This window comes from Pygocentrus nattereri, chromosome 15 (assembly GCF_015220715.1).
Source record: "Pygocentrus nattereri isolate fPygNat1 chromosome 15, fPygNat1.pri, whole genome shotgun sequence".
NCBI classification, from domain to species: Eukaryota; Metazoa; Chordata; class Actinopteri; order Characiformes; family Serrasalmidae; genus Pygocentrus; species Pygocentrus nattereri.
This window is the reverse complement of record NC_051225.1, coordinates 8,095,038-8,115,587: the sequence shown is the minus strand read 5'-3', so window position 1 is coordinate 8,115,587 and position 20,550 is coordinate 8,095,038. Positions and strand designations below refer to the sequence as shown.

At 40.8% G+C, this 20,550-nt stretch overlaps 1 protein-coding gene across 4 annotated transcripts in view; it reads left to right on the top strand.

Annotated features, from left to right (window-relative positions):
- Positions 1-20,550, top strand: part of tjp3 (tight junction protein 3) — a 35,164-nt gene that overhangs the window by 9,335 nt on the left and 5,279 nt on the right. For all 4 annotated transcript variants that reach the window (XM_017701353.2, XM_017701354.2, XM_037545201.1 and 1 more), the window contains exons 2-28: positions 2,400-2,456; positions 3,083-3,207; positions 3,361-3,463; positions 4,176-4,443; positions 4,974-5,077; positions 5,161-5,350; positions 5,638-5,713; positions 5,797-5,894; positions 7,025-7,106; positions 7,294-7,397; positions 7,525-7,609; positions 8,755-8,858; positions 8,952-9,039; positions 10,075-10,151; positions 10,251-10,320; positions 11,418-11,506; positions 11,623-11,695; positions 12,778-12,842; positions 13,050-13,113; positions 14,638-14,794; positions 14,890-14,998; positions 15,455-15,674; positions 16,264-16,463; positions 16,771-16,866; positions 16,948-17,024; positions 17,170-17,380; positions 17,730-17,827. In XM_017701353.2, the coding sequence (XP_017556842.2) occupies positions 2,409-2,456; positions 3,083-3,207; positions 3,361-3,463; positions 4,176-4,443; positions 4,974-5,077; positions 5,161-5,350; positions 5,638-5,713; positions 5,797-5,894; positions 7,025-7,106; positions 7,294-7,397; positions 7,525-7,609; positions 8,755-8,858; positions 8,952-9,039; positions 10,075-10,151; positions 10,251-10,320; positions 11,418-11,506; positions 11,623-11,695; positions 12,778-12,842; positions 13,050-13,113; positions 14,638-14,794; positions 14,890-14,998; positions 15,455-15,674; positions 16,264-16,463; positions 16,771-16,866; positions 16,948-17,024; positions 17,170-17,380; positions 17,730-17,827 (3,081 nt within the window). In that variant the 5' untranslated portion in view covers positions 2,400-2,408. The remainder of the gene's footprint in view (positions 1-2,399; positions 2,457-3,082; positions 3,208-3,360; positions 3,464-4,175; positions 4,444-4,973; positions 5,078-5,160; positions 5,351-5,637; positions 5,714-5,796; positions 5,895-7,024; positions 7,107-7,293; positions 7,398-7,524; positions 7,610-8,754; positions 8,859-8,951; positions 9,040-10,074; positions 10,152-10,250; positions 10,321-11,417; positions 11,507-11,622; positions 11,696-12,777; positions 12,843-13,049; positions 13,114-14,637; positions 14,795-14,889; positions 14,999-15,454; positions 15,675-16,263; positions 16,464-16,770; positions 16,867-16,947; positions 17,025-17,169; positions 17,381-17,729; positions 17,828-20,550) is intronic.

The window sequence follows — 20,550 nt, the reverse complement described above, 5'->3', positions numbered from 1 at the left end:
GCCAAATGGTACGCGTCTCAGAAAGAATGCTGCTTCATTTAAGGTGGAATGGAAAATTTGAACAAAAAATTGCTGAATCAGAAACTTCAGTATTGAAGAAATGAAGTTTGGCATTTGGTTCTTGCTGGGCCTGCGGGGCGGGCGTTAGAAAGAAATAGTAACGTGGGTTTAGGTATATCAGTTTTATTTTTACTATTTTGCACACTTTAAAAAATCAGGTTTACGTTGAATGTTAAAGTGGTTCTTGAAGCGGAATGGTTCTTGTTTTCAAAAGGTGTAAAACAACAAAAGGGGAAACGCGGCATAAAATTTGTACATCATACAAATGTCTGCAGGCACTGTTTGTCGTCACATGTCCTCTGCTGACCTCTCTGTCTGTCTGTCATAAACTCAAGCATTCAGAACTTTTATAACAAGAATGTCTCGGTTGTAAAAGAACTCCTTCATGATGTAGAGTGAGTTTTATTTTTTTATATGAAACTCTGTATGATACTTGGAAGAGAGCCAAAGCTCTGTAATATCTGATAACTGTAACTGCTGAAACTCATTAGCTGTATGAATCATTATGATACTTGGTTTACAAATGGATTCTAGTATTATTGTACAGTATTATGTTATAGTGTTGGGTGGTAAGAAAAAGCTATTAGATGCACAATATGTCTCAGTATTTTGTTTCCTGGCAGCTGATGTGTTGGAACAGGCAAGAAAAAGCCAGCAGTGCCACATTTACTAATACTAATACTATAATACTCTCAAAAACTTTGAGTGCAAACGATTTTTGATATAGCATTTCACATTCTGTGCTGCACTAAATCCAGTTAAACAGGGTTATTTATGCTCTTTCTTTAAGTGTTCTTTAAGTAGTGAAGATATGCAGTGTGCTCAGGAAGGCTTATTGTGATGGACAGTGATTTATCACAATAATGATGAGTGTTGTCATATTGCCAAGCCCTCTTATGTTACAGTATTACAGTAAACGTCTATATAAGTTGTGTATAATTTAGTTCATACATGTACTATTATACCTTTTCACAGTCTTTTTAAATGTGCCACTGTTGTTTTGCCAGTGCATTCTGTCTGTTCCAACTTGTTCACATCCCCTAAAAACACTAAAAAGTGTGATGCAAGTTTTGTGATATAGGTCAACTTCAGCTGAAACAGGGTAAAGTTTCTCTCTAAACCTGAGTAACAGTTGTTATTGCTTAGCAGTCCAACAGACGTCCCAATAAGGGTATTTGGGTGCAATTCCATAAGGGTACTTAGGAGCGATTCCATAGGAACCACCTTTCCTTCCCTAAAGAAGTATTTAGCAGTTTTTTTTAAAGTTTAAATAACTTTTAGATGGCCATCTTTTACCAATTGCTCAATTTCTAAAGAATCAAATGGTTAAGATGTAAACAGTCATTCAGGGCGGGTTGGTGTGAAGTGCTCCGCTCTAGAGAAACTTAGTCAGAATTGTTCACAGTGGTGGTGATAGGAACCAGGCGTCTAAAGAGTTTAATGTCTCACAGAAGTATATCACATGGTAATGAAAACACTGCCTGATGCCTGACACATTGTTTTACAGTAGTTTTAAGTTGAGCTATTGGCCTAAACCATTTTAAAATCCATTTGTGGAGGCATACAGGCAAGTTAGCCCCCAAAGAAAGCTGTTGTTTTCAAATTTACCACTATTTTACCACAAGTAACTTAACAAATAAAGAAGAAAACATTTAGGTTACACCACTGTAAATAAATATGAGATTGTAAGTTTCTCTACAACGAAGAATTTCACATCAGACTACTCTGAATGGCTTCATTCTCATCTCGAGGATTGATTTATGTGGAAATAAATAAAAATATCGGATTGGTATCGGTATGAGCAGATACTCAAAGTTTCAGGATTGGTGTAGGTAACATTAAAGACTACATTCAAAGAGTTTCTATTGTTCTGGACAGGCCGCTGGGTTGTAATCCGGGTGTAACTGATTAATAAAGTGTGAATGTGTCCTAGTTTCACTCTTGCAAGTGCATCTCGGTCAAAGTGCAGGTTGTTTAGAGCTGAAAGGAGCTGGTATGCTGGTCATGTAAACCTCGAGGAGAATGTCCACTGGCTGTATTGTTGTGTTCAAGGCTGTTCGTATTGACTGAGGTGTCAGGTTGCAGTGGAGTCGTGTGCAGACTCCGCCCCCTTAACCTGCCTGGCAGGAATGCTGTGCTCAGGTGGGAGCACTCTCAGGCTCAACACACTCTTCCTCCGAGGCAGGGAGTGGAGGCCGGACATCAAATAAAAACAACGGGTTTCTGTTGGCTTTATGCTCATGGAGTGCTTACAGGCCTCTTCTGTCACCCACTGATTATCTTTGCCTTGTTCTTACAAATTGTGAGGCTGTTTTTCTTTGAACGTCTTACTTTTTCAGAAAACCGTCATGGAGGAAATGACGATATGGGAGCAGCACACTGTAACGCTCACCAAAGTAAGTTCTCCTTCCTCTTCACACCTCCTCAGTTTATTGGTTGTTTTGTTTGGTTTGTTTTGTTGATTGACTTAATTTATCCTAGTAGAGTAAAGAAGAGGGCGCAGAGCACATTAGTGACTGAGCAGGAGTGTTTGTTTAAGCTTGACTCAGTAAAGGCAGCGGCACATTTCTCACCTGTCACTACGACACACCCTACATTTTGGAGTCTAAACGTCTGAGATCATGTAGCAGCTTCTGATAGAATGTTTCTCTCTCTCTCTCTCTCTCTCTCTCTCTCTCTCTCTCTCTCTCTCTCTCGCTCTCTCTCTCTCTCTCTCTCTCTCTCTCTCTCGCTGTGTCTCTCTCTCTCTCTCTCTCGCTGTGTCTCTCTCTCTCTCTCTCTCTCTCGCTGTGTCTCTCTCTCTGTGTCTCTCTCTCTCTCTCGCTGTGTCTCTCTCTCTCTCTGTCTGTCTCTGTCTCTCTCTCTCTCTCTCTCTCTCTCTCTCTCTCTCTCTCTCTCTCTCTCTCTCTCTCTCTCTCTCTCTCTCTCTCTCTCTCTCTCTCTCTCTCGCTGTGTCTCGCTGTGTCTCGCTGTGTCTCGCTGTGTCTCTGTCCGTCATCCTCTTTCTGTTTGTCTCTAACAGGACCCTAAGGTGGGCTTCGGCTTTGCTATCTCTGGTGGGAGGGACAAGCCAAACCCAGTCAATGGGGACACAGCAGTGGTCATCTCAGACGTGGTGCCAACAGGCCCGGCTATGGGCAGACTGCAGTGAGTTCCACTTTACGCATCACCTCCTCCCCCATGTCCCTCTCTGATCCTGTCCAACCAGTTAGCTTTGTGTACAGAAAACGTTCAAACCTCCACACCTTACAGTTACAGTTTTTGACCGAGCGTAACTTCCTCCTCTGTTCATGTGTGCAGGACGCGGGATCATATAGTGATGGTGAACGGAGTGTCCATGGAGAACTCCACCTCACTCTACACCATCCAGCACCTCAAGAGCTGCGGCAAAACAGCCAACATCGTGAGTACAGCATACAGAACCTATAGGAGCTGCAGCTCAGGTAGCTGTGAGTCACTGTAGGGGTGGAAATATGGAAAAAATGTATTATTGCGAAATATGAAAGCATCTTTACGTGCACAGGGTGTATGATGGGTTTTTTTTTCCCTCTTTGTCTGAGGTTTGATAACAAATTGGTAACTGAACCAACTAAAAAAACACTTAAAATACAGTAGGTAAAATAATTTTTATGTAAGAATTTGGGGGAAAACAATTACAAGATAAGGTGCGATAAAAATAAAATAAACATAATATAAAAGATAATAAAGAAGATCATGGCATAGTGGGTTAATCCAATCAGCTCCTTGTTAATGTGCATCACTCCCCATTCAAAGGCTCTAAAGTTGATCTAGGCATACAAATATAGTGTTATAGTGTCAGTGTTATAGAAATACGGTTATTGCTTACATTTAAAAAATGGTTTGTCAGTCAACATAAAAAAATGAATGTGGTACAAAGTAATTTAACTGGTTTTATTCAAACAATACCAAGGTACATCAATAAGACAGCTGAACAAAAGCAATAATTTACTGTACCTTAAATCTCAAACACATCAGATCTTTTGCTGTCTTATGATGTGCTTCAGAATATACATTGTCAAATAATTTATCACGATGATATTTTTTTTTTGCCCTCTTCATTCACTGTATGTGGACACTTCTCTTGTGTTTTATAGACTGTGAAAAGGCCACGCACGATTCAGATTCCAGCCAGCAACAGACCCACACGTGCTGCCTCACAGTCTAACCTGCTGGACAATGACCGCTACGAACGGAGACCTCGACGAGGGTCAGACTCCGAGTACGATCGACGCCCCCGCAGTGTCACACCAGAACGCAACGGGCATGACCTGCCTCTTATGTCCGGCTTCAAGAGGCTGCCCAATCAGGACATTACAGAGAAACCCATCAGAACCACACTGATCAAGAAGAAGCCCACAGACGGTGAGGGGACACACCTATACCATATACATAGGTGTAGAATCTGTTATCAGATTAACTAGGACATTTTTCATCTCTCTGTGTGTGAAATGCTGTGAATGTGCTGCTAGTGAGCAATGATGGATAAAAAGGGAGGAGTGAGAGGCCCATGCAGTGAAAACAGTTAACACCTCTCTGCAAAGACTGCCGAGATAAAACAGACGGGACACCTGGAGCTTTCTTGATATCACAAAATCACACGCAACTTAAAGAGTAAAATCTAGCATGTAAAGACAAATATTAACTGGCTTGCTCGCCTATGAAGATAAATAGTCCACTTTTGTTATTTGTAAATCATAAACATTTCCTGTGTAACTGAGGGACCTTCTCCACGGAAACTCATTTAAAACTAGGTAAAAAAGGGTTAACGCAGTTAATCACAGCAATCTTATATAATAGAGCCACATGAGTTGGTAGATCGCTAACAGAGTTGCTGTGAGAAGCAGTTTTATATGCATTATATGGTGTTTGTGTTACATTCCCTCCCTCTTTAGAGTATGGAATGAAGCTAGGGAGTCAGATTTTTATCAAACACCTGTCTGCCACCGGCCTGGCTGCTAAAGAAGGCACCCTGCAGGAGGGCGATCTCGTCCTGAAGGTGAGAGCATTCTTCACAAAGACAATGTTCTTGAATGCACACCTTGCTTTGCTATTGATCTAAAACCAATAATAAATACACAGATTAATGGAATGACCACAGAGAACCTCTCCCTGCTGGAGACCAAGCACCTGGTAGAGAAGTCCAGAGGTAAACTGACAATGCTGGTTTTGAGGGACAAAAGAAAGTTTCTGGTCAGTATCCCTGAGGTGGAGGACAGCCCTGAGAACAGCGCAGATGAGAGACGCAGGGGTAGCAGCTCTGAACTGGAAGGTGAGCGGAAGAGCTTCAGGAACCTGCTATGAAACATCTACAGCAGGGGTGCCCTGTCTGTTGTTTTTGTCTGTAATCCACCCAGTGTAAAGTATTTTTTCAGTCACTTTGGTGTATTTACTGAAATTTTACTGCAGTTCTGAATCGTCCAAAACAATCAAATTGAATCAAATCAAATAATGTATGGAATAGTTTTTTAAATAATCATAACAATCAAAATGCTGTAAGTTTATAGATTTACAGCCATAAATATATAAACTAATGTTAATTGTTGATTTTCCCCTCAGAAATTTCTGATCTGGATACTGACGATCGACCAAATAGAGCATCTCGTCCAGCGACGCGAGAGCGGCGCACACGCAGGTAAGGGACACACGCATAGTGGTCAGCCCTGTGCTGTTGATGTTTAATGTCTTCTGATCTAAAAGATGTTTTCTGTGTTTCAGAAACAGAGAGGCTGCTCCTCACACTAAAGCTCGTGACTCTCCACCACTGCGCTCCACCCTGACACGACCGCCTGCCCAAGCCAAGCCTACACGCAGAGGTCAGGCACGCACACCACATGCCAACAATATACAGTTATGTGTGAAAGTTTGAGCATCTCCTGATCAACATACACGATTTATTGGTTTTGTGGGTGAAAATAAGCACTACTATAGGAAACAAACTGAAATATATGTGAAATATGTGAATTTTTTGGCTCCTGAGTGGCGCAACTGTCTAAGCGTTAACCTCATCATCAGGAGATTACGAGTTGGATCCCTGTTGATGCCACAGCTGTCAGTGTCCAAGTCCAAGAGAGCATAATTGCTCTCTCTGGGTAGGCAGGATGGCCTTCTTCCCTCGTCTCGTGATACTAGCCAATGCGGGCATCTGATTTGACAGTGTTCTCCTCCCAGCATGTTGAGCTATCCAATGATGTTAGGATGGCAGCCGTTTGAAAAGATGTGGCGGCGCTTCACATATCTCATAGGAAATGTGGAGCTTTTGCCTTCCTAGCTCTGGTAGTATTGTGTGACTGGAGGAGAGCTAGATAGTGGGAGGAATTGGCAAAGACTTAATTGGGAAGAAAATTAGGTAGGAAAAGAAACTAAAAAAAAAAGCCAAATTTCGGAATAATTTCAGAGCACAATTATTTAATTGTTTAAAAATGAATTATAACATTTGTTTGCTACGTATATCATATTGAAAACATATAAAATGGGCCACAACTATTGGCCACATAAATTTTTAGTGTGCTTTTTTTTTTTTTTCTCTCCAACATTTTTATGCATTAAAATGTGCAAAAGTGTCCTCTGTAGAGGATGTGCATTTTATTTTTGACTTTAATCAACGAAGCATGACATTTGGCCAGGAGTGCCCAAACTTTTGCATATGACCAATGTCATTGTCAGTGTAAAAACCTCTTACTCTTTCTTACACATTGTGTTAGGCCGGTATGCAACATGGACAAATAGTTACTCCAAATTTACTCTAAAGTCTCATAACAATAATTTACCTTTCTTTTTTTTCCTTCTTCTCAATTTATTTTTATTTAACCTTTAGTGTAACCTTAAAAATGGATTCTTATTAGTAGAGGCAGCCTGGCGAGCACCTAAGAAAGCTTGTAAGCTTATAAGACTCACATATGATTACAAATGTTGATGCAATTAAAAACTCTTGGTTCTTATGCAGTTTCGTCCGAGTCAGAATCTGACCGCAGCAACTCTCCTCCTCCGTCTAAACACGACACCCTTGAAAACAGAGACCGATACAGGTAAAAACTGCTAAACGCCATTCCACATCCACTTACACCATAATGTGTGGAAGCACTTTTATCTTTATGTGATGGGCCTGTAGAGACGAGCCATGATCACATTTCTTAACCGGTATATACTGGATATAGTGCAGAAACTGTATTTGCCTGGTTGAGCTGAAAATAATCTGAGAGGTTGTCTGTACAGGGTGCTCTCAGGAGTCTCCGCACTGCCGAATCCTCGATCTTCTCCTGTCCCTTACAACTGGGACGGTCCCCGCAACTCCTCATCAGCCTCACGGCCTCGCCGAGGTCAGTCCCAGACTTGTCTATTTACACGGTTACAGGTTTCTATATACTTTGGAAGGCAACACGTAGCCAGGCAGTCAAAGTGAATAAGAAAATTGTGATTTTTTTTTTTTTTTCTTCTACATTTCAGCTGTTTCTGAGTCTGATTCAGACAGGAGTGCCTCTCCGCCACCCAGACGAGAGAGTCCCAAACCTGATCCTCACTCCAGATACAAGTATTGTCACAACACGCTGCAAACACAGTAAACTTACTGTAAAAAAACAATACATTGATCTGCAGGTGGCCATTCAACTGCACTGATTCTGGAACGTTTGAATTAATCGATTTACTTACTTTACTATTGAGTTTAGTTTTACAGGGACAATTCAGATTAATAAACATTTCTGTAAATCTGTCACATTTACAGTTTTGGGCTATTCCACTACTGTATTTGGCCAGTCAAACATATTTAAGAAAAAAAGAAAATCTGAATTACACCAAAAAATCTCATTGAATCAAACTGTGGTGAAATTTACGATTTCATGATGCATCAAATAATTTCCTAAATAATTCTAACCGTTGTGATGTCAGTTGTTTTTGCAGTACAGTAACATGGCTGCAGCTGGTCCACTGGCTTTCTTTTGAGCCTCTGTCTTTATTGTCTTACTCTGTTGCCATAACATTGTTTCCACACACACTATATTCCCTTCATGTGACCCACTGTGTCCAGCACTGTAGATATCATTGTTCACATTTTTGCGAAAATGTTATGGAACAGAAACTGGCAGTACTTTCAGATCCACAGTTAACCTTAGTTTATACCAGACACCATGAGTACCAGAGATGTCAGTCTCAGAACTCAATTCAATGATGATGATTCCTTAGGAAACATATTACCCAGTAATATCACGACTGAAAATGCTCAACTAGTTCAGAGACCCCCCTTAATGCTGCGTTTCACTCAGAAATATGTCACAGAGCTGAAGGAAAACACATTACAATTGCCCATTCAAGTTCAACATTCAGCTTATGAATTTTACATCATATAAAACAGACCAGAAGGACCGTCTTGCATATGTATAGCTACAAATTCAGATTGCATTACTACAGAATTTGACATCTCTTGACACAAAGCTGTTAATGGAATTACCCGCATGATGTTTTACAACAATATTTTATCATATTTAATCAGTTCATATCTTTATAAATAACATGCAATTCACCAACCATTTCCTCATCACTCCAGACTAAACATGATGTGATGCATCTGAACAGCAGAACTAGCTTTGCACTCCTTTTTTCATTTAATTTCAATTCCATTCCATTCCAAAGGCTTTACTAGTGTGACCATAAAGTCAAGGTGCTTCTCTCCTCTCCCAGGGTGCTACCTGACTTTCCACCACCTGGCTTGAAGTCATCTTCCCTGAGCCGCTCCCAGGATCTCCTCAACCGCGGCCCATCCCCATACAGACCCCCACCACGAGGTGAGAACCTGTGGACTTTTAGTTATTGCCTGGATATTTTCACTGTCTCGAATTTGGAAAGCTGGATTTATCGAGCAAACTCTTTTTCCACAGACGAGTCTGAGTCAGACTCAGACCAGAGCTCCGGACCCCCACTCAGACAGGCTACCCCCTCCAACCTGGACTCGCGCAACAGATACAGGTACAGATGAGGTCTCGCTGCCCCTCCTAAGCCCAACCAGCAAGAATCTTCCATGCAGGACCACTTACCTACAGAGGCATTCAAGAGCTTATTATTATTATTATTATTATTTTAAATTTTTTTTCCCTTTCATTATTTGTTTTTTATTTTGTGTTGTTTTGTGGTTTTTAGGGTCTCTATGCTTTTGATTATATGAAAGATCAAGTTTTGTTTATTTTGTTGCTCTTTTAATTGTTACCTTTCATGTTTTTGTTTATGCATTTTTGTAGCTTTATGCCACAATGTGAAACCTGTGATCTTTCCAAATAAAAGCACCAAATCACAATCGAGTATGCTCCTGTAGTATTTGCATTGATTTTGCTGCACTAGCTGATCAGCAGACGTAAACCAGACATAGTGAACATAATGACTTCATACACTACAAATACGTACAGATCGAATTAGACTCGTTTGGATTATTGATCTCCATGAATGACAAACTAACTCAACAGTCAGCAAGATCAACCTGCAGTAGACTTCTTCATGGTTTTTAGTATCATCTCCTTTCATTTCCAACAGCTTTCAGTCAGTTGTTGGCACGTTAGGCATATCTGACACTGATATCATTAGAGATTAGGGAAGCCAGCCTTAGGTGAAGATCTTGCATTCCTCTTGGGTGAATATAAGGTGAATGAATGTCCTTTTAAAGCTCCTCTGAGTATACTTAGCCGGTCTTCCAAGATGTTTGTGATGAAGTAGAAAATAGTCATATTATTTACCAGGAATATTAGCTATTAAGGAGCTACTGAGGCTGAGCTAGGAAACAGTAGGCCTGAAGAATGCCCTTATTTCTTCAGTGGTTGGGCCAAAGATGCGGATCATTTCCTTATTATTATACAAAAAGGCAGCTGTGTTATCAGAAACCAGGCGGTGATACGACACCAACACATGAAACACAAGCGCCACTTGCTGCTTCAGGTCTTTTGCTTTTAAAGACACCAAACTCAGCGTTCCATCGCCTCCATTCCTCTCACGTTTTTCCTCTTCCTCCACCAGGGCCACTCCCGTGGTAGCAGCAGTACCAGTGGTCGAGCCTCCGAAGTGGTCGAAACCCTCCACACCCATCAAGACAGGTGAGCCTGATGTAGAAAGAACACCTTAACTGACCGAAGCATTTCTTTCACTTTCAGAATTAATGCTAAAGCAAAGTCTAATTATCTTTGTTTCTGCAGTTCCCTCAGAGTCCGAATCAGATGGAAGCTACCCCTCTGTTCCCAGACCAGAGCAATCAGCTGTACAAGAGTAAGACTGAGCTTCTCCACAAACAGTTGCTTGCAAAATTGTTCATATTCCTGTAATATTTTCAGCAGTTTATGTAACATAAAATTAAGTTAGTGCCACACACGATAAGGATGAGATGATAAATTTCATATTATTACATGTACTGTATTTTTACTAGTATAAAATTATATTGGTATTTACTATTTATATTATTATTGTCATATTATTTGTTACTATATTAGTAGATACTGAAAGTTTGCTTGATACAATAATATCACTAAATATTACTAAATAGCAGTGGTATATTACTAAGTATTAAACAACAATTAGGAATATAAGTTTGGTATTAAGCAATATAACAATACTTATACCAATGCTATTTTCTTAATTATTTGTTCATTCTTAATAATGTCACAATGCATTGATGGCAAGTAATATTACATATTATTATTATTATTATTATTATTATTATTATTATTATTATTATTATTATTATTATTATTATAGTATAGGGTAATATTTGCATTGCACAATATTCAGTAATGCAGCATTAGTATTAAGTAATATTGTGATTATTGGGCAATAATTAGTAATAAATAAGTATTTGTTAAAAATAAATAGAAATGAATAAAATCTGGTAATAAAATAAATAGGCCCTATACTGAAGACAGCAGCACAAGTGCCAATATCTCACCGTAAAACACTCCCTCACATTTATTATTGCATGAATTATTAATATTAACACCCAATAGCATAATATTACTACATTTTACTTTGTCAATTTTAACCAGTATTACAGTTTTACAAAATATTACTAAATGCTAGGACTGTGTTAAAATTAATGACTTAAAGTTAATGACTTAATACCAGTCCTGTGTTATTAAATATTGTTTAATACTATTATATTACCCATTAAAGTAATACTAGTAAATTATATTTACTGCTTATACTATATTATACAATATCATAGACTTAGTATAATAACTATTATCATATTATTTCTATTGTATTACTATATAATACTTAATACAAAAGACTATAGTCTACCTGGGGGGAAAAAGACAATGTTACAATGTAAACAGTTACAGTTGAAACGGGTGAATGTTTGTGTACTACAGGGCTGTTCCTGCGACGCGAGTGCCCTCAGTCAGAAGCCGACCAGAGCTTTACCACAGAGCGCCCTCTCCTGTCAGACCCCCATCTGGAGGTCTTTACATTATTATTAATATTACACTATTATCACACCTCTCAACTATGCTGGTATTTGCACGCCCAGTTGGCAGCAGACTGTAATCAACCACATTGTTGCACTGTTTTATTCAGACTCCTCAGTGTCTGAGAGAGCACCTTCTCCCCCCAGGAGATCCGGCAGCACAGATCATGACAGTGATCACAGGTACTTTCCCCACACATCCCCTATACACCGTAATCACACTGCTCAAATCTAACTTCTCACTGACCGCCTACACATCTGGCAGTACTTCATGCTTGCCTGCACTCTGGTTTTACAACCCCAATTCCAGTGAAGTTGGGACGTTGTGTAAAACACAAATAAAAACAGAATACGATGATTTGCAAATCCATTTCAACCTATATTCAATTGAATACACTACAAAGACAAGATATTTAATGTTCAAATGGATAAACTTTTTTGTTTTTTGCAAATATTCACTCATTTTGAATTTGCCCCCTGCAACACGTTCCAAAGAAGTTGGGACAGGGGCATGTTTACCACTGTGTTACGTCACCTTTCCTTTTAACAACACTCAATAAGGGTTTGGGAACTGAGGACACTAATTGTTGAAGCTTTGTAGGTGGAATTCTTTCTCATTCTTGCTTGATGTACAACTTCAGTTGCTCAACAGTCCGGGGTCTCCGTTGTCGTATTTTGCGCTTCATAATGCGCCACACATTTTCAATGGGAGACCGGTCTGGACTGCAGGCAGGCCAGTCTAGTACCCGCACTCTTTTACTACGAAGCCACGCTGTTGTAACACGTGCAGAATGAGGCTTGGCATCGTCTTGCTGAAATAAGCAGGACATCCCTGAAAAAGACGCTGCTTGGATGGCAGCATGTGTTGCTTCAAAACCTGTATGTACCTTTTAGCATTAATGGTGCCTTCACAGATGTGCCAGTTATTCATGCCATGGGCACGAACACACCCGCACAGTAGTAGCCACATACGTTTAGTAGTACCATGCTCTGTGGCACATATAAAAATACAGAGCAGACTCAGGACCGCTTAACTGGCTATTGTTTCAAATGGTACGGTGACCTCTATGGGAAAGAAATCAGTAAACGGGGTTGGAAATTGTGCGAAAGCACACATTCAGTGACTGATGTTTAGGTGTGATATGTAAGGAAAGACAGAAGAGCAGCTGTTCCTCAGACAGACTTCCTAGCTGTGTGATGCTTTTGCTCTATGGCTAAGTGTATGTAAATTGGTTGTAATGGATATGTTTTGTCCTTTTTTCCAGCTTTCCACAAGCAAACGCCACTCTGCGTTCTAATATATCCCAAACCAGTCACTCCAGGATGAATGGTGAGTATTAAGACCCCCCATAAAGCCCACAAATCAGTGTCGTCGTGTGGTGGCCTGATAATAGACAGAGTGACAAGGGGGTATTGTGAACTGCTTTACATACTACCAAGTTATGTATTCACCTTTTAAACAAATTGAGAGTATTAATAAAAGTGCTCCCTCTTCTTGTGCTTCAGAGCGCTTCACAGTATGTTTTCCATATTCTAGGTAAGCCAGCAGAGGAGCCGCTTTACTCCCTCCCTCCAGATGCAGTCCCAACTCCTAACATAGGGTAAGACAACTTTATAGATATGTCGAATAGTCAAAGGGCAGTTCTGCTTCCAGAGTTTGATTGGCTAAGCTACAGACACAGCTCCTGTAAAGTTCTCTTAATAAAAATGTGCATTTCCACTTCTAAAATCTGTTTAGCTGAGCTATGTAACATTTGAAGGTGTTGTAAAATATGCATACTTGGCCGTAACTAGCTATGAGGTCACCAAGGTCCGGACCTCGGTAGTTTTAAAAGGCTTTTTTCACTCCCTCCACGTAGAAACAGCATCATTATGATAATAAAGTCCACTCATGGATGCAGCCACGGTGTCACGAACCTACCCAGAAAATTTTAAATGAGTCACTTTTTATGATCATTTGTTTTGTCAGTGCTCTCACTGTATTATGGCCAGTCAATATCTGCCAACCTCCACCTTACTTTCCTTAACCCTCCACAAAGTGCTGAGCAATCGTTGCCATCCGCAACTGCTTCAGTATGTAGGGCCTGTCATGTTCTTAACTAGCATCAGGCCTCCAAGGTCCTCGGATGTTTCGGAAGGGTTTTATGAGATTCGGTGTGCTGCTCTGAGTACCAGAGTAACTTTGACTTCTTGAGATGTTCAGGTATGCAGCTAAGCGTGCAGTAGGCCAACATATGATGTGGTAATACTAAGAGTTTATGAGCACAATTAACACATTAAGATTGTAAAACGCAAACCGTAATTTTATTATTTGTTTTGATTGCTCATTATGTTGCTAGCTAAGTCATTGTGCTTTAGTCCAGCTCCAGTTACTGCACAGTTTAGGCTACAGGCTCCATAGTTGGCTATATTAGTGATTAGTTGATAAAATTAAGTTGTATCGTGTTACCTACACATAGCAAACTACACCCAATAAGAAAGTTTACTATTTAGCATATTAATACATATTAATAACTTTACTAATTAGCATATTGATGGTACAGTATCATGTAGCTGACATTATTAAGAACTCAGCCATGTACATTAGGCTCTATTTGGGGGGGGTTGACACAGACAGCGTTTAATGTGTGTTTTTCAGTAGTCATTGAGGACAGATATGCAAAAAAAGCAAAGGTGCTTAACAATTATGGATGAGTAAAAAATGAGCAAAAACAAAAAAAAACCCAAAGAGAAAACTCTGAGTTAGTTTATTCACTATGAGATTTTGATCTGCATACAAATAACTGCACACATCAGTCCAAATCTGTATTATTGCATTGAGTGTTGAAACTATTGTGGCATTAATGGAACAGTCATGGAATAACTTACTGTCACGTTGCCTTCCATGGCCTACTGTTAACAAAAAGCACTGCTTAGTTCATGCCTTGCTTATAATGATTATTATTAATAAAACTGAATTAAACATTGCTGTATTTTGTTATATTCCGCTTTGTGAATAATTTATAAAAACTACTTTAAACAGGGTAAAATCACTGCAATGGCTGTTGAAAAAATAGATTTGAAGGCTTTCATTTCATTCATAAGCTTTTCCCCCTCACAAGTTCTTTCTTCTTCTTCTGTTGCAGGTACAGCTCTGACCAGAACTCGGTGGGCTTTGTTAAGGAGGGGAGCGTGGGTCTGCGGCTGGTTGGGGGTAATGATGTAGGGATTTTTGTAGGAGGAGTCCAGCCTAACAGCCCAGCCCAGAGGCAGGGCATGAAAGAGGGGGATCAGATTCTACAGGTTGGACTTGGTTATAAGACACTCAGTTACCTTAACTTAAGCACTTAAGCATCTTGATCCAGTCTGCTAATATGCTGTTCTCCACTGCCACTCAGGTTAATGGGGTAGACTTTGGTCACTTCACCAGAGAAGAGGCTGCCATGTTCCTTATGAATATTCGTGCTGGGGAACGCATAGACATCCTTACTCAGAATAAAATGGACAGTGAGTACAGATTTGTATCCCTGTTCAGCTACACATGGAGGAATTTTCTCTGCCCTTCACACAGCAGACTGGGGTTTGAGGAAAGCACACCACCTATGAAGTCCTTGGGCAAGACTCCAAAGGCTACACTCACCTACCAGCAGTGTATTTACTATTAGAGCTAAGCCTTCAGTTTAGGTCATAAATGTCAATACTCATGAGGGAAAAAAAACACCTCTACAATAATGCAAACTTTTGATAGCGTGCCTATGGGATTCACAGAGCTTGTTAGCACTAAGCTGATGGCAGTTCACATCAATATTTGTGGCACTTCTTCCATGTGTTACTTGAAGCTTACGACAAACATTCAAAGAATACATGTTTGACTAAATACACCCAGGTTTGTCCTTTGCCCACCTAAAAAAGGTGGGAGCTTAGCCCCCTGATGTTTGGTTTTATCCTGTATCTTTCTCTCAGTTTATAAGAAGATAATGAAGTCCAGCCTGGGTGATTCCTTTTACATCCGCACACACTTTGACCACGAGGCAGACAGCACCCATGGATTGAGCTTCACTCGGGGAGAGGTGTTCCGCGTGTTGGACACCATGCACCGCGGCAAACTGGGCACATGGTTGGCCATTCGCATGGGAAATGACCTCCACGAGCAGGACAAAGGCACCATCCCCAACCAGACCAGGTGGGTTTAACATTAACTGTTACTATCTGCATGTGGGCTTGGTTTAGAATAGTCTTTGCTTCTCTAGCATGAGCACTGCTCATATATTTATCGCCAGTACTACATCATACCTCAGAACTGCAGAGTTTACTCCTTTTTGTAAGTTGTGCTTGTAGAACTCGAGAATCATCTCTAGAATTAAATTATATGATAGGTTTTTGAGAAACCTCTACAATTTCATTCAAGTTTAGGCTATTCTAATCCTTACGTTTAGTTTGTTACGGTTTCAGCTTTTCATCTTTTCTCACATAATTCTGTTGGGAATATTTAGAATAGGGTGCCATACACAAACTCTTGATGAAAAGTCTAAATAAATGCGACGTTACTGAACAATACCCTCTTAGGCCATGAATATTTATAGTATCTTCAGGCTCAGTATAAGGTTGTCCTAAGATAAACTTAAGTTACACAAAGTTATTTTAAGGTGGACCAATGCAGTACTTCAAACTGGGCCACTGACCTTGTAAATCTGTTAACCCAGCTTCATGTTATAAAAGCTGTGGTCTTGTCCAGTGCTGTTGGAAGCTGACCTCAGCGTTTTGTGTCTCAGGGCTGAAAGTCTTGCCAGTGTGGAGCAGGCTCAGAGGATCCAGGGAGCAGAGAGACAAGCCTCAGGCCCCAGAGCAGAGTTTTGGAAATTACGGGGTCTCAGAGGGGCAAAGAAGAATGTCCGAAGGACACGTGATGACCTTCTTCAGCTGACAATCCAGGGCAAATTTCCAGCATATGAGAAGGTCCTGCTGAGAGAGGGTAAGTAGAAGAGTGGACACTAGTTAACACATGATTTACTATTATAATGTATTGTTTTAATGTATACCTACATTAAAAATAAAGCAGGTTTATTCTTTCTCCTGTAAAGTTATCGTTTTGGAGATACAAGGATCTGTGTGTCTGTATATATATGTATAAAATATACATGTATATATGTATAAAACATCATCTCAAATGTGTTGTACAATTATATAAAAATCACAGTACTTGTGCACCTTTCATGATTAAGAATATTTGAATATTTAATTCTTATAAGGGATTTTTTTTGTTGTTTATTTTCTTGCAGCCAGCTTTAAACGTCCTATTGTCATCATGGGGCCACTGAATGATATTGCTAATGAGAAGCTGGCTAGCGAAATGCCTGATGATTACGAGATTGCAGGTGAGCTAACGTTTTTAGCCTTTGTGTTAAAAATGACCTTTTTTTGGTCCTTGAAATTTGACTTGCTTTATATTTTTACAGAAATGGTTGCCAGGAGTGGTGGAGATAGCTCATCCTCCGTCATTAAGCTGGACACAGTGAGAAAGATAGCAGAACAGGTATATTAGTTGCTGAGCATCATTTCCTTGCCTTTTGTAAGAAGTACTAGATGATCTAAGATGTCAGATCAGTGTAGCACTTTTTCTTGCTTATAAATAATGAGGGTCTGGTTGTACTCAAATACCACTTAATTCTCTGTTACAGGACAAGCACCCTCTGCTGGACATCACACCCACTGCAGTGGAGAGGCTCAGTTATATTCAGTATCACCCAATCGTGCTGTTCTTGGACCCACACAGTCGCAAAGATGTGAAAACTATGAGACAGAGATATTCTCCCCACTCCAACAAAAGCTCCCGCAAACTCTACGCACAAGCCTTGAAGCTGAGGAAACACTACAGCCACCTTTTTGCTGGTAGGCACACATGCACTTCTGTATAAATGTGCCTTTGTTCTTTCATTTGTTTTCTTATGATTGAACAGTGACAGCTGTCATTTCAACATTGAGGGTGACACAGCTTGCGCCATTCGACTCATTATATAATTAGTGTTAAATGCTAAACATTAAAGTTTAAGGATGTGGTATAATACATATAATACTATATAACTGTATAGTAGCTCACTCCACCCCGAAAACCAATGGCACCCCCTCCTGTTCTCTGAAAATCTAAACAGAACAGTTGTCATATTTAATTTACTATATATACATCAGTGTGTCTAATATTGTAATACACGTCATATTTTGCTCTTCTTTTATTCTTTAGGACGTATTGATCTGCAGCCAACTTCAAATGTGTGGTATGAAATTCTCAAGAAGATTCGCCAACAGCAGTCTAAGCCTGTCTGGGTCTCAGAAGTGACGGTAAGGGTTTTCTCTCTATGCTCTAAGCTGTATAATGTGACATGTACCATTCAAGACTGAGCCTCCTGACTCGGTCAGACAGTACATGTTGCCAGACTACATGTTATTGGGGTTACAAAAATCAAATTGTTGTAACTGAATACCTTTTAAAAATGTGGACAGATTGCATCAGGTTACACTTACTTTTCTAATGTTTTTGCTTGGACAGTGTCATTGATTTACTGTTTGTGCCCATAGACTGCACAGTAGTTGCCGCTATGACTCATAATAGTTTTATTATACAGGGATTATTAAGGCTGTGTCTTCTAGGGATGCACTATTAAGAATTTTTATAATGCAATTTTTCCAATTCTGATGTCTTTCTTTTTAACCAGATTGCTTGTTGGAACAAAAAGCAGCCAATTCTTGAATCTTGGCAGATTCTGATTATGCTTTCCTATTTAAGTGCAGGCAGAAGTAGTCTATTACAGCAACATAAAGTACCGTATACAGCTAAACAAGAGCATAAGTATTGTCATACACTGTTATACAGATGCAAAAATAGAAAAACTAAAGCTATAAAACACAATATACCAAAACAACCAAAAATTTTATGTACAGTATGAAGATGAGTAAAATTGCATAAATACTATGCAGGTGACGATGCAGTGGTGCATGTCACTTCCAGTCAATGAACCAAGAGATTATATTCTGCAAACAATAACATATATTAATAGTTGTATATGCATGGGTGTATAAACAAGTGTCAGTGCAATATGCAAACAACTGCATTTTTACAAAGACAGTATTCATAAATGAGTCGATTAATTCTTAATTTGTTCGCCTATAAACTACATTATAGTGGTCTCAGTATGAATGATAATTAGTATCTTATAAAGGGGATATTACGGCAGATGGTTTCAACTTCAAACAGACAAGATAGTTTGGTGTGCAAAAGTGAATTCAGATTAGTAATCCGATTAGATTACACATTTTAAGGACCCATATTATGGAAAACTGACAATTCCTGACACACACACACACACACACACACACACACAAACACACACACACACACACATATACATATATATACATATATATATATATATACATATATATATATATATATATATATATATATATATATATATATATATATATATATATATATATATATATATATATACCTCTCCATGGATCACCACCTTATCGTGGTGGAGAGGTTTGTGTGCTTGAAGGACCCTAGGAGCTATGTTGTCTGGAGCAAAAGCTCCTGGTAGGGTCTCCCATGGCAAACTGGTCCTAGGTGACAGGCCAGACAAAGTGTGATCCATAACCACCCCTATGAGGACAACAAAGCAGGACTTGTGTACCCTGCCCGGATCAGGGTTACCGGGGCCCCACCCTGGAGCCAGGCCTGGGGGAGGGGCTCGCCAGCAAGCGTCTGGTGGCCGGGCATTCACTCATTGTGCACGGCCGGGCCCAGCCCGAAGGAGCTACATGAATCCCCCCTCCCATCGACCCACCACCGATGGGAGGGGCAGTAGTAGGGGTGCGGTGCATTGTGGATCGGGCAGTGTCCGAAGGCGTGGGCCTTGGCGTTCTGATCCTCGGTTGCTGAAACTGGCTTTTGGAACTTGGAACGTTACCTCACTGGCGGGGAAGGAGCCTGAGTTGGTGCGCGAGGTCGAGAGATACCGGCTAGATATAGTCGGGCTCACCTCAACACACAGCTTGGGCTCTGGGTCCAATCTCCTTGAGAGGGGCTGGACTTTTTTCTTTTCTGGAGTTGCCCATGGTGAGAGGCGGCGGGCAGGTGTGGGCTTTCTCATAGCCCCTCGACTCGGCGCCTGTATGTTGGGGTTTTCCCCGGTGGACGAGAGGGTAGCTTCCCTACGCCTTCGGGTTGGGGAACGGGTCCTGACTGTTGTCTGTGCTTATGCACCGAACAGCAGTTCAGAATACCCAGCCTTCATAGAGTCCTTGGAAGGGGTGCTTGAAAGTGCTCCTCCTGGAGACTCGATTGTCCTACTGGGGGACTTCAACGCTCACGTGGGCAACGACAGTAAGACCTGGAGGGGTGTGATTGGGAGGAATGGCCTCTCTGATCTGAACCCGAGTGGTGTTCAGTTTTTGGACTTCTGTGCAAACCACAGTTTGTCCATAACGAACACCATGTTTGAACACAAGGATGTCCATAAGTGCACATGGCACCAGGACACCCTAGGCCGCAGTTCAATGATTGACTTTGTAGTCGTGTCAGCGGACTTGCGGCCATGTGTACTGGACACTCGGGTAAAGAGAGGAGCTGAGCTGTCAACTGATCACCACCTGGTGGTGAGTTGGATCAGGTGGTGGGGGAAGATGCCAGTCAGACCAGGCAAACCCAAACGTATAGTGAGGGTTTGCTGGGAACGTCTGGCAGAAGAACCTGTCAGACTGATCTTCAACTCACACCTCCGTCAGAACTTTGACCAGATATCGGGGGAGGTGGGGGACATTGACTCAGAATGGGCCATGTTCCGCTCCTCCATTGTTGAAGCGGCTGACTGTAGCTGTGGTCGCAAGGTAGTTGGTGCCTGTCGGGGCGGTAATCCTCGAACCCGGTGGTGGACACCCCAGGTGAGAGATGCCGTCAAGCTGAAGAAGGAGTCCTACTGGACATGGTTGGCCTGTAGGACACCAGAGGCAGCTGGCAGGTATCGACAGGCCAAGCGATCTGCGGCTTCAGTCGTTGCCAA